Source organism: Fukomys damarensis, unplaced genomic scaffold (genome assembly GCF_012274545.1).
Source record: "Fukomys damarensis isolate Sample0158 unplaced genomic scaffold, DMR_v1.0_HiC HiC_scaffold_17, whole genome shotgun sequence".
Classification (NCBI taxonomy): Eukaryota; Metazoa; Chordata; class Mammalia; order Rodentia; family Bathyergidae; genus Fukomys; species Fukomys damarensis.
This window is the reverse complement of record NW_022900929.1, coordinates 36350194-36368427: the sequence shown is the minus strand read 5'-3', so window position 1 is coordinate 36368427 and position 18234 is coordinate 36350194. Positions and strand designations below refer to the sequence as shown.

Genomic DNA, 18234 nt, shown 5'->3' with positions numbered 1-18234 from the left:
GTAGCTGTCCTCTGCAGATCAAGTGAATTTCAAACCAACACTGATGAAGAGAGACAAAGAGGGACACTACATACTTATAAAGGGAACAATCCAAGAGGAAGTAATGACAATCATAAATATATATGCACCAAACACAAGTGTGCCCAATTATATAAACAAATACTAATGGACATGAAAAATCATATAAGCACTAACACAATAGTAGTGGCATACCTCAATACTCCACTGTCACAAATAGATCAACCAGATAAAAAATAAACAATCAAACAGTAGAACTCAAACTCTTGAACAAATGAACTTAACAGAAGTTTACAGAGTGTTCCGCCCCACAAAATCAGAATTCAGTTGCACATGGATCAGTCTCCAAAATAGACCACATACTCACTCACAGAACATGTTTAAATTAGTGCAAGGGAACTGACGTTATATTATCAGACCACAGTGTAATGAAACTGGAGATCAATAGCAAAAGAAACCACAAGAATTTCATAAACATGTGGAAATTGAACAACACATTTCTGAATAAACAATGGGTCACAGAGGAAATTAAAGAAGAAATCAGACAGTTCCTACAATTAAATGACAACAACAGTACAACACACCAGAATCTATGGGACACAATGAAAGCAGTCTTAAGAGGGAAATTCATAGCAGTGAATACTCATATTAGGAAAACAGAACAAGCTCAATTATACAACATAATGCTGAACCTCAAGCTTCTAGAAAAAGAAAAGCAAGACAAACCCAAAGCTCATGCAAGGGAGGAAGTTATAAAGATCAGGGCAGAAATTAATGCAATGGAAACAAAGAGAACAATACAAATATCAATGAAGCCAAGAGTTGGTTCTTTGAAAGGATAAACAAAATTGACAAACCCTTAGCCAACTTGTCAAAAAAAGGAAAGAAAAGACCCAAATCCATGCAATTAGGAAATTACAATGGACCCAGCAAAAATCCAGAGGATCATCAATACCTACTTGGAGAATCTATATGCTAATAAGATGGAAAATACAGAAGAAATGGACAGATTCCTAGATTTGTATGAATTATCAAAGTTGAATGAAGATGACCTAAAAATTCTAAACAACCCAATATCAATCAATGAAAACTGGGTGTGGTGGCGCATGCCTATAATCCCAGCACTCAGGAGGCTCAGGCAGGAGGATCGCTGTGAGTTCAAGATCAGCCTGGGCTACATAGTGAGTTCCAGGTCAGTCTCAACTACATAATGAGACCCTGTCTCAAACAAACAAACAACAACAACAACAACAATAAAACAATATCAATGAAATTTAAAACATAATAAAAAACTTTCCAGCTAAGAAAAGTCCGGGTCCTGAATTCAGCTTCACTGCTGAATTCTACAAGACATTTAGAGAGGAACTACTCCCTCTCCTGTGTAAACTCTTCAGTGAAATTGAAAGGGAAGCAATACTCCTGAGTTCATTCCTGGAAGCAAGCATCACCTTGACTGAAAAGAGAACTATAGGCCAATCTCACTAATGAACACAGATGCAAAAATCTTTAATAAGATACTTGCAAATAGAATGCAGGAGATCATTAAGAAGATCATACACCCTGACCAAGTGGGATTCATCCTAGGGATGCAGGGATGGTTCAACATATGCAAATCAATAAATGTAATACACTATATTAATAGAGCCAAGGACAAAAACCATATGTTCATGTCCAATAGACACAGAAAAAGCACTTGACAAAATCCAACACACACTTATGAAAAAAACCTTTCAAAAAATTGGAATAGACCATCTCTACCTCAATCTGTTAAAAGCCTTCTATGAAAAACCAAAAGCCAATATCATACTAAATGGTCAAAATTGAAATCCTTCACACTAAAATCAGGAACAAGACAAGGACGTCCACTATCACCACTCCTGTTCAATATAGTTCTAGAAACATTAGCCACAGCAATTAGACAAGAGAAAGAAATAAAAGGAATAAAGATAGGAAACTAAGAAGTCAAATTGTCATTATTCGCAAATGACACAATACTCTATTTAGAAGACCCTAAGAACTCCACCAAAAGTCTTCTAGACTTAATAATGAAATTCAGCAAAGTAGCTGGATACAAGGTCAACAAACAAAAACCAATAACTTTTCTGTATATGAAAAACAGACTCACTGAGAAAGAAGTGGGACAAACGATCCCTTTCACAATAGCATCCAAAAAATTGAAATACCTAGGAATCCACCTAATAAAAGAAATCAAAGACCTCTACTCTGAAAACTACAACACTCTGAAAAAAAAAGAGAGACTGAAGAGGATATCAGAAAATGGAAAGACATCCTTTGCTCCTGGGTAGGAAGAATCAACATAGTGAAAATGGCCATACTTCCAAAATTGCTATATAGATTTAATGCAATCCCAATTGAAATCCCAGCAGCATACTTCACAGACCTTGAGAAAACAATCCAAAATTTCATTTGGAATAAGAAGAGACCTAGAATAGCAAAAGCAATTCTAGGCAATAAAAAGGAAGGGAGTATCAAAATCCCCAACTTGAAGCTATACTACAGAAAATACCAAATAGTTTCTCTGGTGTGAAAAACTATAATAGTACATAAGATCCTAATGATATAATTGACAATGTGAAATAGGAAGAAAAGGGCTAAAGGTGTGGGGAAAGTGGGAAGGGTAGGGGAAAGGTAATAAGGGAAAAGACAAAAATATGAGAAAATGAAAAAATGGAAAAAAAAGTGTTTATAAATGGGGAGGGGAGCAGGGGGTGAAGGGAGGGCAGGGACAAGGGGAAAAAACGAGAACCAAGACCTGTCATATAAAGGTACAAGATCCCAATAATGAATGCAACTGTACTGTATATCTAAAATGTACCAATAAACTCAATGAAAAAAGAAAAACAAACTATACTACAAAGCTACTGTGATAAAAACATGGTGCTGGCAAAGAAACAGACCTGAGGACCAATAGAACAGATTAGAAGATGTAGAAACAAGTCCAGACACACTCAGCTACCTCATCTTGGACAAAGGAGCCAAACACCTTACCTGGAGGAAAGATAGCCTCTTTAATAAATGTTACTGGAAAAACTGGGTTTCAACTTGCCAAAGATTAAACCTAGACCTATATCTCTCATCAAGCACTAAACTAAAATAACCAATGTGGGAAAACCTTTTCACCAGCTCTTCCTCAGACAAAGATCTACTATCTAAAATATATGAAGAACTGATAAAAATCAGACCTCCCAAATTTAAAGACCCAGTCCAAAAATGGGCACCTGAAATGAACAGACACTTCTCAGACAAAGAAGGAGAAATATCAAATTAACATATGAAAGATGTTAAAAATTAACATATCGAGAGATGCAGATGAAAACAACAATGAGATTCCACCTCACCCCAGAAAGACTGGCTGCTACCATGAAATCAACTAATAACAAATGCTGACAGGGCTGTGGGGAAAGAGGAACCCTGCTCTACTGTTGGTGGGAGTGCAGACTGGTGCAACCAATGTGGAAATCAGTATGGAGATACCTCAGAGAACTAGGATTGGGGGTCCCATTTGACCCAGCTATCCCCCCACTGGGTATCTTGCCCAAAGAATTAAAAGAATCATACCACAGCGATATATATGCACCCATGTTCATAGCAGCATAACTCATGATAGCTAAAACTTGGAAGCAGCCCAATTGCCCATCAATAGGAGACTGGATAAGGAAAAATGTGTGTGTGTGTGTGTGTGTGTGTGTGTGTGTGTGTGTAGGTGTGTGTGTGTGTGTGTACGTTTATAGAGTACTACTCAGCCATAAAGAATGAGAAACTAGAGACATTTATAGCTAAATGGATGCACACTGAGTGGATACTCTTAAGTGAAATAAATAGGACATATATGTATAAATACCAAATGGTTAGTGTGAGAAACTGAAAGTGTAAATAAGGACTAAAAGGTATAACAGTTAATTTGAAATAGGAAGAAAAGGTGCAAAGCAATGGGGAAATGGGAGAGGTAGGGGCAAAGAAACATGGGAATGGAATTAACATGAGAAAAAAGAAGGAAACAAAGTCTTTGTAGTTAGGGAAGGGTGTAGGGGTTTAAGGGAGTGCAGGGAAATGGGGAAAAAATGAGAACCAAGATGGATTACATGAAGGTGCAAATTTCCAATGATGAATGTCACTATATTGTACACCTTAAATGTACCAATAAAATTAATTAATTAAAAAATAAATAAAAAGGCTTTGTGATAGCAGGTAGGATAGGGCTGTCAGAAGGACTCCTGCCATGAACACAGGTGACTTCACACAAAATACATTATAGCACCCACCAGAATGCAAACTTGGGGCAAGGACTCTTGACTTCCGCATTATGAATGATGGCAATAACTAAAATATGATTAATTTCCAAATAAACATCCTTTTAAAGATGGACAGAGAAAACAACCACAACAATATGAGGCCTTGGAAATAAATCTTCCAGAGGGAATTCAGCTGGTCTGTGCTTGGTCCTGCTGAGTCATCTAATCATTAGTTAAAATAACCACTGAATTACTCCTTGTTCTTCCTGAAATGTTTTCATGTTGTATCCAAGAATCCCAACTGCAGAGTTATAAATCAGGTGAGCAATCTACTCCAAATCAGACGCAACACCAATTCTAACCCAGCTGAAGTGGCAGCATGATCCAGCCCCGTTACAGTGTAACTCCCCACTCAAGCCTTTGCTCAGGGTCTTATTTTCCATGACTGCATAGAGACAGGGTCTCATGTGTAGTTCAGGCTAACTTTGAACTCACTACAGCACTACGTCGCCCAGGCTGGCCTCGAGCATGCAGCAATCCTCCTGGTAAGGCTCTGTTTTGAACATTCATTCTCTTTCTGTTAACCACAGCAGGTTAAAAATCAGTGTACAAAACAGTGACGGTTCATCACTCATTCCACAAGGCTCATTTTTCCACACACTTGTAAATGCTGAGCGCCGGGCTAAGGTATCTCACCTGTCCAGAGCAATGGCGGGGAAGCTGAGGATAGTCACAGAGCAGAAGACTTTGTGCAAAAACTTGACAACTTTGCAGAAGAGCATGGTGTAGATCCACCAGCAACAGTGAGGACTGGTGCTGAGGATGATGTCGAAGGGCACACAGACCAGGCTGGCGAAGATCCCCGAGCAGGCCAGGTTTTTAATGAACCTGTTGGTGACAGATTTGAACACGGCTGTGCGGCAAGTGGACCATAACACCATGAAGTTTCCTGGCCAGATATGTAAAGAAATGAAAAACGTTAACCCTTTAAAGAAAAGTGAAAGAAAGAAAGAAAGAAAATACAGGTTTAAATCTTCTAAAATGTATTTGAGAGTTGACTTCCATATATCATGCTGTCAGTTAATGTGAAATTATTAGATCACACATACCAAAAAGTCTAGATGACACTTAAGAGGTGAGTTTATTATTTAATTTTAGGCAAAACAGTATTATGATGATAGTGCTTCAGTATCAAAGGCATAGAAACAATTGACTAGGTATTGTCTAATCCCAGGCAGTCTACTCTCATTAAACTTAAGTTTGTTGGGCCGGGGATTTAGCTCAGTGGTTTGGCAGCCTGCCTCATAAGCACAAGGACCCAAGTTTGATCCCCGGTACAAAAAAAAAAAAAAAAAAAAAAATTAAGTAAAAGCCCCAATTGTTACCCCGCAAAAAAAAAAAAAAAAAAAAAAAAAAAATTTAAGTTTGTTAATGAATTCTGTGTTGCTCAAACACAACAGAAACACAATGTAAGCCACGTGTATAATTTTAAATTTTTCTAGTAGCTATATTTCTACAAAGTAAAAGGAAGCAAGTGAATTTTTTAACCCAAGTAAATCCTAAGTATCATTTCAACATGTAATCATTACTTCAAATCCTTAGTGTTTTCCATTTTATTTTACACTGTCTTCATAAGCCAGGGTGTGTGTGTGTGTGTGTGTGTGTATTCTTTTTTAATATACACTTACAGCACATCTCAATTTCAAATGGTCACATTTCAAGTGCTCAAGGGCCACACGCCATTAGTGGCTATTACGTTGGACAGCAGTAGACTTTTCAGCAGCAGTAACACTGAGTGTGCTCTTGCTGTGCCTTAAAGCCTACACTCTCCTGGGTTCCCCCTCCCTCCCCATCACCACTAATGCCTGGGTGCTGTGTTCTTTTTCTAGGCCCTCCTCCTTTCTCTGTGACCTCTGCCCTGGTTAAATTACCCATTCAGATGGCTTTCCACCAAAAATTCATGTCCTAGAGGCTTCTTATCTCAGTACCAGATGTTTTTTACAACCACACTTTTGATCCCCTACCCCCTCTCATCACATGGTTCTCCAGGACCACCATCTAGGGCTAATCTCACACCTTTCTTCCCCTGGCTGGCAGATACACCAGTCACTCTGGCTCTTTTTTCCACTCTTAAACATATCAAGGATTATCCAGCTTCAGTGGCCTGTAACAAGTCATTTATACTGCCTCACTTGCTCCTCACATGTCTAACTTGCTTTAATCCAGGTCTTTGTTTCAATGCTGCTTCTACTCTAAAAGACCTTCTCTGAGCATCTTTTTATTTTAAATACTCACTGTTCCTCCCTCCATTATATTCCTTGGCAATTCTTACCATAAACTCTAAATTTGTTTTCTGGTTGCCCCTTCATTTATCAGGACAAAAAAAAAAAAAAAATACATGTTAACCTTGTTCACTGTTACAACACCACACTCAGCTCGGTATCTGGCACAGAGTAGGCATCCAATAAATATCACTGAATAAATTAATTGGTACAAACAGTGATCAAAAGGCCCTGAAGTGAGAGGAGCCCTTTTGTAATACATATATCAGTCACTCAGGGGATCACAGGGCACACTGCAGCAGAATGACATACAGAATCAGTTATGAAGTATCCACCAGGGACACGCAGCTGTAAAAGCACCCAGAGCAGTTGGCCCCAGACTGAAGTTTCAGAAACGCTACTTCTAGACACAGCCCCCCAACACACACGGCCCCCACCCCCACCCCGGTCACCCAGGACCCTGGCTTCAGGTGCACACAGCAGCCTGCTTTTCCCGCTGAAATTCTAGGTCTCCCGGCTGCTCCCTCCTGCACACATGCTGACCCATGCTGTCTGATGAATGCCGCTGAGAGCGGAGCCAGGTTCTGAAGAGGAGTGGGGGTGCCTAGCGGGGGACAGTGGGGGTTCAGGGCTGCAGTGGAGGTCATTATCAGAGCCCACTTAAATCTGCTGCGCAGAGAGTAGGTATGTCAGAGTATATGCAGTGCTCACAGTCTGGGGTATCTCCAGGTAATTGACTCTAGATAAATGAGCTGTTCCCTTGAAAGAAGTCAGACCCTTAGGATTTCCTTTTTCTCTTCTCTCCTCACAGTTAATCTTTTCGGTTTGGCAGTTATGCTGAATAAAACACCTTGAATAACAAAACAAGGAGGAAAATTCATCACAAAGGGCATGATGTGGGCCAGGGGTCTCTCTCCTCTTTTGAAATCTAACCGAAACACAGTTCCATCATTACTCTCATATTCTACAAGCCCAAACACCTTTCTCCCTCCCTATTATGACAGGCATATTTTTATTTTAAAAAAATTTTTTTTGGTACCGGGGAACAAACTGGGGTCCTTGTGCTTGCTAGGCAGGCAGTGACACCACTAAGCTAAATACCCGGCCCTTTTATCATATTTTTAAAGTCATGCTTTAGCAATATATATAATAACAATTTGAGGTCAAAGTATTCTGGCTTTGGGAAAGAGGAATATACCATCTTAGGAACTGTACTAACAGTATAATGAACATTTTATTAGTACGTCCACACACGTAAATGAGGAAACTTGTTTCGACTTGTATTTGTTTCTTTTTAAGACAGGCAGGCTGCCACTCACAGTGCTGCTTCTGGAGGTGTCTGGAGCCTTGGAAGCATGACTATGCTATGGTCTCCTACAAATGGGCCTTGAGGGCTTGTTGGGAGGGTCTAACAGGGGAGTCAGCTCCTCCCATCCCCTTGGTGAAAGACTGGTCTTTCTCTGTGGGGGAAGTCATCCTCCTCCACCAAGCACACAGCTTCGGAAGGGACATACAAGGAGCAAACAGAGAGGAAGGGGACATCTTCCTAGTCAGCCAGATCAGCCAATTAACCCTGATGATCAATGGGGTGAAGGGCAACAGCTGAGATCAACCTCACATGCAGGAAACCTGTTTGCAATGATTATGGAAAATATGAAACCCGAGACTGCTACAATTACTTCTTTGAGGGGGTGCAGAGGATTGAACTCAAGCTGTTTACACTGAGCTATATCCCCATCCCACCTCCCTAACTTCTTTCTGTAATATTGAGACAGTCTTGCTAACCTGCCCAAGTTGGGCTTGAACTTGCAATCCTCTGGCCTCAGCCTCCCAGAATACAGGGGTGATAGGCAATGTGCCATCGTACCTAGTTTAAAATTACATTTTATCTAGGAACTAACCCCTTCATGCTATTAAGAACCTAACATGCACACACATCCCAGTGAGCTCACATTATAGTCTCCAGAGAGCCCGAGGCAGCTACTCCTACCAGTCAACACACAAGAAAGTTCACAACCTTTGGCCAATTTTTTAAAATTATTACTATTCGTTGATATTTTTCTGTCTCTCCCAGCTGATCACTGTCACCAGTCAAACGTAAAGATTTTAATTAACTTGAATCCCAGTTATTTCCATTTTTTTAAAAATGAGCTCACTCATGCAGTAGTCACAAAGTACACTGGGACCACGTACACATACTTGTTTCAGAAAGAAGAGGAAAACACTGAAAAATACAAGTGTTTACTAAAAACAGGAGGGAGTTAAAAGAGAACACAAACCAAGAGTCCTGCTCTCCAGGGTACAGCTCTGGATGTGTAACACGACTGTGTTTCAAGTACTTGAGTCTAGAACTTCAAAGTACCATTTCTGTTTCAGGGTGTGTGTGTGTGTGTACATGCACACATGCATGTGTTTCCCACATATCTTATTTTTTGTGATTATTAAGATAACACATAATTTTAAAAATTCAGACAATGCATAGAAGTATGAAGGAAAAATTAAGAATTAGCCACCCAATGATAACTAACTGTAAACTTTAAGTATTTATCCTTCCAAACTCTTTATATATACAGACTTTTATTTATTCCAGTGGGACCAAACTATACATTCTGCTTTGTAACTACGTCTTTTCACCATATGAACATTCTGTGATAATAATATATCATTATTTTAGGAGCTATATAAAAACAACAGTGTTTTATAATTATTCTCTAATTAATTTTATTTATTATATATTGGTGAGTTTGCTTAAACTGTATCCAATATACCATTATTGTGAAACCTGCATGGAGAATTGAACTGAATGTTTATGAATGAGAAATTCCTAGTAGAATTTCTGGGTCAAATGACTGCACAATTTTTATTTTTTATTTTTATTTTCTTTTATTTTTTGTAAAAAAATCGAACTCAGAACCTTGCACTTGCAAGGCAGGCATGGTGCCACTGAGCTACGTCCCCGGCCACACAATTTTTAAATATACCTTGCCAAATGCTCCTCCACAAATGGTGGATGAGAAAGGTGGTTTCCCCACATGCTCGCTAAACGTTCTCCTCTTTCACAAAAATGTTTGCTACTTTGCACGCTTCCTCAATTCTAGTATTTGTTTTTTTTATATCTATGTGTCTCGAAAATTTTCATCCATTTGCCTCTGTAACTTTCCCTATTCTTTCCTCTTCCAGATCTCTTATTAGACACAGGAGTTACCTAAAAATATAGTAAATGTGTACATTAAAAAAAAACTATAGACAATAAAAAGTAGAGAGACAGATCATCCTCAGTGGCCAAGAGGATCAAGAGATGAAGGGGAGATGAGAAAAGCAATGAAAAAAAAAAGGACTTGGGATGTGTCATGAACATGTACCAACTCCACACAAGGAATGCGAGTATTATTCACTGCAATCATAGACTAATAAACTAAAATAATAAAAAAATTGTTTTAAATAAAATAAGTCAGACTATACTAGATGTGGTGGATAAGGTGGATGAGGACACATCATAAAAGTTTTTTTGTTTGTTTGTTTTGTTTTTGTTTTTTTGAGACAGGGTCTCTCTATGTAGTTGAGGCTGGCCTTGAACGCACTATGTTGCCTAGGCTGGCCTCGAACTTGTGGCAATCCTCCTGCCTCCGCCTCCAGCATGCTGGGATTACAGATGTGCACCACCACACCTGGTAACCATAATGTTTTTAGGAACCGACTTTCCACCGGGTGGCATCTGACAGCAGCACTGACTGTATTTTTATAGTACCTCATAAATACATTCTGGAAAGAGGATTTCTAGAACAGCTTCAAAAAGTAACAAGAACTGTGGGATAAGTCTGTTTGAAGTGAGGAGGAGTGATTGAGCGGGGATTAAAAACAATGTGTCTTTTTTGGTAATAAATTTTTAAAATGTTTACTGTATTTTTCAATCACCACACATATACTTAGACTTCATTCTACCAGTTATATCTGTTCACCACTCATTCATATTTTCCATAAATTTATCCTCTTCTGCAAATTGAGAGATTATTTCTCAGATCTCCCTTCCATTTTATCAATTCTCAATTCACCTGGAAAGTAATCAAACCAAACTTTTTAAAAATATTGCATTTGAGTGTATTTCAAACAGCCTATTCTTTATTCCTAGTGTCCAGTTATTTTACTACGGCTTCCATTCTCTCGTAATCTAATGACATTTTCAAATGCTTTTAGTTTCTTTCAGATGATTCTACTGTATCTAGTGTAGAAGTGTTAATTTTGTCTTTTCTTGGGTCTGCTGGCTCTCCCTTAAGGTTTTCCTTAGATGGTCTTTAACATTCGTGATCATGAGCTCATGCCTTACGGGAGTTGTTCTTCTGTGGTGGGCTATATTCCCTGCTGTGGAAAGATTTCAAGTGGCTAGCCAAGCACACATTGATACTTTGTTGGACTTCTGTACACATGTAAAAAACAATTGTTTGAAAGGTTATTCTGAGAAATGTTAGGTTATATGAAAATTCTCATTCTAGGGAGAGGCAGGGTATTTGAATGACTAAGAACACAGAACCTGAAGCCCTACTTTTGGTTCAAGTCCCAGCTTTACCATTTATCATCTGTGTGATCATAGGTAAATTAACTTCTCTGTATCAGTTATATCATCTGTTAAATGGACATAACAACAACGCCTATGTAAAAGTACCGGGATTAAAAACTTAATACAAGTGATATATGTGCAGCGCTTAGAACAGCTTCCTGTGCCTAGTATGTGCTGGGTACATGTTATGTGTTGCTTTCTATTAGTGGCATAAAGGTTCCAGAGGGCAAAAGGAAAGGCCTGACAAAGAGGGGAAAGAAAAGAGTTGGGCTAGAGGAAAAGAAAAGATGCTCAACAAAGGGAATGAGAGTCACCAATGGATATACTGACCTCCCACACCAAATACAGAACTTGGTCTGCCAAAGGATCACCCAGGCTTGCCTCATGGGCATCCCTCAGTGATGCTGCTGACAGAATCCTGGGACGATGACATCTGGGCAGTTTCCTCAGGCCTGTGAGACTTGCATTTTACCTCCCTCTTTCTGTCATTTAGACTTGGTGACTTCACTAAAACCTTTTCCTCCCCAGCAGGGAAGGCAGGACCCCCTGCAAAGTCTGCTCCTTCCCAGAGCAGCACATGACAAAGTCTGCTCATCCCAACTGTGAGGTGAAGCATATGGGAAAGGTCTCGGAAGAAGGGTGCCATCTCTCTAGATGGAGTCTGCTCCTCCAAACTCATCAACTTACTATGAAACATTCAAAATGCACCACAGATATCTCACAGCAGCACACAAATGTGACTCATCTTAATATAGAGGACAAGAGAAATCTTTAAAACTACAAAGAATCGAGAAAACTGGAAAAAGAAACCACTATTTAGTTGAGAAAAAGTAAAAGTCTCAAAGTAATGATGAGAGCCTGTTAGTGTTTTAATTTAATTAGGTAAATAGCTTGAAACCACCAAGGAAGTCTTTGTGTCATGAAAAAATATCTTAATGCCATCTAGCCAAGGATATGTTACAAATGATAAAACAATGATTATAACTATACTTGATTATTTGTTTTTTTAAAAGCCTTTAAAAACATTCATCATTACCCACATCTTCCCAAAGGCAGCCACTAAGTACTCTTACACATTTAGGCTCATAAGATATGCAATTAAGAATTTTAAATGAAATGGAAAAAAGGAAAAACCATTCCACTTTTACCACCATTACAAGAAAATAAAAGCATTCCTAAGGACACTGTTCCATTTGATTTTGGTATGATTCAGATGTGGTTACATTATGATCCTGGCTTTTTAAAAGAATCAGTTCCTCATTTATTTATAAATAAGTATTTATAAATAATTAAGTGCACAAGTAAATAAGTAAATACATTTTGCCAGAGGACAAAAAAGGTGTGAGATTAGTGAGTAAAGAAAAGGAAAGTGCTGGGCGTGGTGGCGCACGCCTGTAATCCCAGCACTTGCGAGGCTGAGGCAGAAGAATCTCTTGTGAGTTGAAGACCAGCCTAGGCTATATAGTGAGTTCCAGGTCAGTCTCAACTACATAGTGAGACCCTTCCCAAAAACAAAACAAACAAACAAACAAAAGTAAAGTAACTTGAATGATTTTACCAAAAGCATTCCACGAATCCCTACTGCCTTTAAGAAAAGAATTTTTTTCAACATCACGCAATCCCCTTTAAAATAGCTCCTGGCACCTCCCACTAATTATTCAAAGTAGCAGCATCTTGATGGAAGAGAATGACCCTGAAAACCTGCCTTAGTCCTCTGGGCTCTGCGACAGAATACCACAGTCTAGATGACGCCTGGACAAAGAACAGAAATTTTTCTCAGTCTCAGACTAGGCGGTGGTAGGTCCACTGCCTGGGGAAGTCTGCTTTCCGCTCAAGCCGATGCCTGCGCTGCATCCTGAGGAAGAGATGAGTGTGCTGTTTTCACATGGTGGAAAGTGTCTTCCTCTTGGCCAGGGAGCCAACTACTGCCTGAGCCTCCTTTATAAAACCCTTAATTCCACTGATAGGGGAGAAGTCAAATCATTTCATGGCCTTATTATCTCTTAAAGGCCCCACCTCTCTCCACAATCACAACCACCACTAACTTTTAAGATTTGCATTTTGGAGGGGATACATTCAAACTGTAGCAAAATCTGAAAGTCAAATTCAGATTTTTCTTTAAACCCTTAAATCTGCTCCCCAAGCAAAACTTTCAAAGGAAGCTCTGTTTCATAAGAGTGAGAGTGAAGGAAAGACAAGATAGGAATAAAGAAATCTTCAGTGCACACAGGACAAATGGTAAAAAGGGGGGGCACAATTAATTCAGCTGTGTGAACTAGGGTGGCATATAGGAGAGGGTGCTCCAACACTAAAGAGCTAGGCTGCAAAGTTCACACTTCCAAAGGAACACTTACAAGGGTTTTGTTATATTCTAATTTTTAAAAATCTTTCATTCTTTAATCTGTGCAGATAAATTTCCCAGCTACCCAGAGCCAGCACCAGCTAGCTGATAAGTGGGGTTTTTTTCTGCTCTTATCAGAATTATGGTCATCCATAAGAATATAAGGGAAAACCAACTTGTAGCTAACGGGTTGTGCCTGTTGGTTTTTTACATAATTTGCGCATAATCTCTGTCTAAAAATTTTGGCCCTTTCTTCACTAATGAAATGTCTATCAATTTGCTGCAACTTGTGATTGAACTATCTAATATCTGCTCAACTCTAAGCTGATTGCTACTAATGTGAGAAAATTGTGCGATTTAGCTATAATTTGATTCCAAAGCTTTCTTTAAAAATGATACAGGAAGTTTAAATTAAGTACAAATTGAATTAACTGGAACAAACTATGTAGTTTATTAAAATTCGTGGTAAATTTCAAATAATTTCTATGAATGAAAAGAGCTCCTTATGAAATATGTATCTCCAATCTAAACTTGGACAGTTTCTCCTGAGAATACTCTTTCCTAATCAATAGGCCAGGGATTTAGCTGAATGGTTCTGCAACCTGCCTCGCAAGCACAAGGTCCCAAGTTCCATCCCTGGTACCGAAAAAAAACCAAAAACAAACAAACAAAAAAAAACCAATGAATAAGTCAGGCAAAATATTAACAGGATTCATTGTTGTAATACATAAAGAATATACAGACTGACAACAACAGCCTTTATCAGGTCATTTTCTGTGAGGCCATACAGGGAATTTTAGGTCAGTTGCAACAAGCACACAGATATCCACAAGACAAGACAAACAGAATAGCTCAAATCAAGACGAGAAGTTCTCATTGACCACCACAAAACCTGGTTCTTCCCTGGGGCTGTCCCATGGAAGTCACAAAGCCCCTGAAATTAGTTCTTCCTGCCTCTCACATACAGAAAGATACACACAGATGTATAATGCAAGGAGAAAGATGTAATCAGAGTCTAAAGTTGACAACCCTTCCCCTTCTTTCACCAAGAGCTTGAATTTTTCCATATAAATCAACTAGAACGTTTTCATGGATTCACAAGACATCTTGCGCTCTGATCTCTCACACTAAGTCTACTAATGTCCCTGGAATGTGTATTATTCCCTAAAACTCGCTGGCAAGAATCTTGGAATCACTGGCCCCACCCAACCGTACCAGTGCTGACAACATTTAACAACCACAGTTTCCATTTCCTCTTGTTGGGTGCTGTAGTTTGGAGAGTTTGTCCTCACCAGAAATCACGTAAAGGGCTGGTCCCCAGTGTGACCAGATTGAGAGATACTGGGGCTTTGAAGAGATGAAGAGAAGGTCAGTAAGAGGGAATTAATGCTTTTCTCCTGGAATGCAGTCCTTGCTGTCTCAAGACTGGCTTAGCTATGATAAAAGAATGGCAACATGAACCTAGCGCCAGCCCCTTCTCTCACATGTGTACTCCTCTCCTACCACACCTCTTCTTCTGCTCCTCGCCATGAGCCTCACAAGACTCTCACCAGAAGCCAGACAGATGCCAGTGTCATACCCTTGGACTTTCAGCCTTTACAACAACAGAAAATAGACTAAGTCTCTAAGTACAAGGAGAAAGATCCAGAGGAAAGGAGGAATCAATCAAGTAATCTAACTTTCTCTGGCTTTCCTAGGATCAGCATCCAAACAAGCCACGCTTGACTGAATGCAGATGAACCAGTGCACCATGCTCAACATCAACCACACAGGCCAGCTCACCAAGAGATCCTGGCCAGTGAAGTGGGGCCATTTCCCCTCACATATTGTAAGACTGTGAAGTCTGAAAGCAACCATATTTGAAAATCTGTCAGTCCTCCTTAGCACCAAACACAGTTTTAAAACTATGCATTGTTTCACAAAGACTGGGTATAAAAATTAACACTTGAACATGACGTTATCAGAACCACCAGAGTTTGTTCTGCATACTCTGTTTTGTAGGTATACTTATTGACAACAACGGCCTTCCATTAACAAGCCAAAGGCACACTGTCTCCCTATAACCAACAAGTGGTGTCAGAGCAGTTTGTAGGAGGAATTCAACACTGATACTGCGTGCCATAGTATAATTAGTGCTGTCAATGCACGCGAAATACTCATACACGCCCTTCTACTCCCTCTAGTCCAGTAATTATAATTATGCAGTCTGAAAAAGAAAATTATATTAGAAATATTCCCAAGGACCTCAAGTGTACAATAATTAGAGGACTAAGAAAAGAAAATGAACCCAATCTCTCTTTACTCCACCGAGACCCAGCAAAGCTGATGGAGTAGGAGGAATAAGATTTGGGAAACTAGAGCCTTTCACTCCTTATGATCTCGATGAATCTGAAAATGACTGATAAATTTTGAAAATACCATCTCTTTTTATATAACTGAGTTCTGGAGAGAGGCAGGAGGCACAGGAAAGAGCGAGGAGGGTGAGGAGCTAGGAATGGCACTGCAAATCTAACAGACTTCAGACCACTGTCTCGTGACCCGGAAGGTTATCGTTCCCCAGAGCAAATCTCCTATGTGTCCTTCACCACTTTCTCCTGTCTCCACTAGAAAGGACAGCAGGAGAAGTGGGACTGTAGAATGAGAAGCTGGGAGAGCCAGAACAGCAGATGGAGCAGGAGGTAGAGGTGGCCAGACCTAGGACAAGGCCAGAGACCAGATGGCCAAAACCAGATGGGAAGGCTCTAGGAGGAAGTGATGAATGTGAAGGTCAAGGTCAAGAATAGAACACAGAGGTATGGAAAGAATGAATTATAGCACAGAGCCCATAAGGGTCCACCAACAAAGTAAGAGAATGGAATAAGTAACAAAACAGAGTACTGAGAGCCAAGAACTCTCTAGAAGGAAAGAGGTAGCAAAGTAAGCAAAAGAATAGATTGTCACATTAATTATACAGAAGAAGTTCAGCAACTAAGACACTTAGATTTATAAGCTGAAGGTGGGTATGGTTCATCCCGAGGTAGGAAGTAAATCAATAAGATGTATTTAAGTACAAACTCTGTATTTAAGTACTGTCTAAAATGAAGTGTATGTGGGTGGCAGAAACAGTACCTTTCTAAAGACAATCCTACGTTATCTTTCTCTCTTTCCTCTTCTACTCTGTTTCAGGCAATAACAGGATGGACGGAAAGGAAGAGAGCAAAACAATAGAACGATTTTGGTTTTATTTATCTCCTTATTTTGTATGTGTGCTTCCCAGTGACTATTAAGACAACTGCAACTTTATATGCTTGAGCCTTCATTATTCACGTTGCCAAAAACTGGACAAGTTCCCCTGCTTTGTATCACTTTTCTATAAACCTGGGATTAGTAATGACTGTGGCCACAGTGACACAGATAAAAAGAGAAGAATTCACATAGCATTTTAACACTTCCTGAATAATCAGCTTCTAATTCCTGTATTTTTTTTCTCTCTAATATTAGTTGATTTGAATAACAGTGAGTTATTTACCATGTAACTTTCCTGATGGTTTAAAATAAAACCAGCACAAAATACTATGAGCCTGTTTAAAGCACTGAGATCAATGAAGAGATATGACCCGGTATTATAAAACAAGAGGCAGGGAGAAATTTTTCTATCCTGTGAGATATTGATTTTCTACTTTATGGGCATGTAAAATACTGGCTTTCACAATGCAATCAAGGTCACTGATTTAATGTGGATGAAACAAATATAAAAATCTCTTCTTTTATTAAGCCATAATCTCCATTAGCCTGCCCTTACCATTATTCTTATAAAGGTTTAAAATTTCAAATACCGTGGCTGAGTATAGATCATTGGCTAATTATTAGCCCACATATTTTGTTATCACTCCATGTAAGCAAATACAAGTGAGCATAAATGCAATGAATAGCTTTAAAGTTTCTTAAAATTGTTTACAAGTTTTGTAATTGTTATTTTTCCAATAAAGAACTGTCTAAAATTATCTCATAGGAATAAGAAGGTAATTCACAACACCAAATAGATTTGACACATTCATGCAGATGGAGGAACCTGGATGAAATTAGGTAAGTCTTGAAGTAAGAAAAGCTGTTTTTGCTAAATGTTAAGACTTCTGAGAAAAACAATATCCTCAGGTCCTGCAGATGGTAATTTATCTCTAAGATGTCTGTGATCTCCACCTCTAGGTCTTCAGGCACCCATGTGGGCCTCTTCCACAATAGGGCCACCCAGTATAAACAGGCTATGCCAGAAATGATAGGGAGACTTCTAAGTCTAGGTCACTGCCATATCTGTTTTAATCTCTTTTGAATCACTTGGTATGGGGAAAGCCAGCTGATATGTCTCAAAATCCAAGCTGTCCTATAAACAGTCCCATGCAGTGAGGAACAGAGGCCTCCTGCCAACAACAAACTAACTTGGAAGTGAATCCTCCAAGCCCATTTCCAGCCTTGATGTGACTGCAACTTAAGCCAATGTCTTGACTGCAACTTTATGAGAGAATTTGAGCCAGAAACACCCAGCCAAGCTGTTCCTAAATTCCTAATCAACAGAAACTGTGAGAAGCAAGAAATGTCTGCTATTTGAAGCTGCCATGTGGTGGAAGTCATCCTTTAAACACCATGGTAGCCAGGCGTGGTGGCGCACACCTGTTATCCCAGCACTCTGGAGGCTGAGGCAGGAGGATCACTGAGTTCGAGACCAGCCTGGGCTACACAGTGAGTTCCAGGTCAGTCTCAACTACATAGTGAGACCCTGTCTCAAAAAAAACCAAAAAAAAAAAAAAA

General features: G+C 39.4%; 1 protein-coding gene across 1 annotated transcript in view; it reads right to left on the bottom strand.

The window, feature by feature from the left end:
• Gpr176 (G protein-coupled receptor 176) overlaps positions 1 to 18234 on the bottom strand; it is a 136789-nt gene that overhangs the window by 8281 nt on the left and 110274 nt on the right. The window contains exon 3 of the mRNA XM_033765292.1: positions 4968 to 5220. Within this exon, the coding sequence (XP_033621183.1) occupies positions 4968 to 5220 (253 nt within the window). The remainder of the gene's footprint in view (positions 1 to 4967; positions 5221 to 18234) is intronic.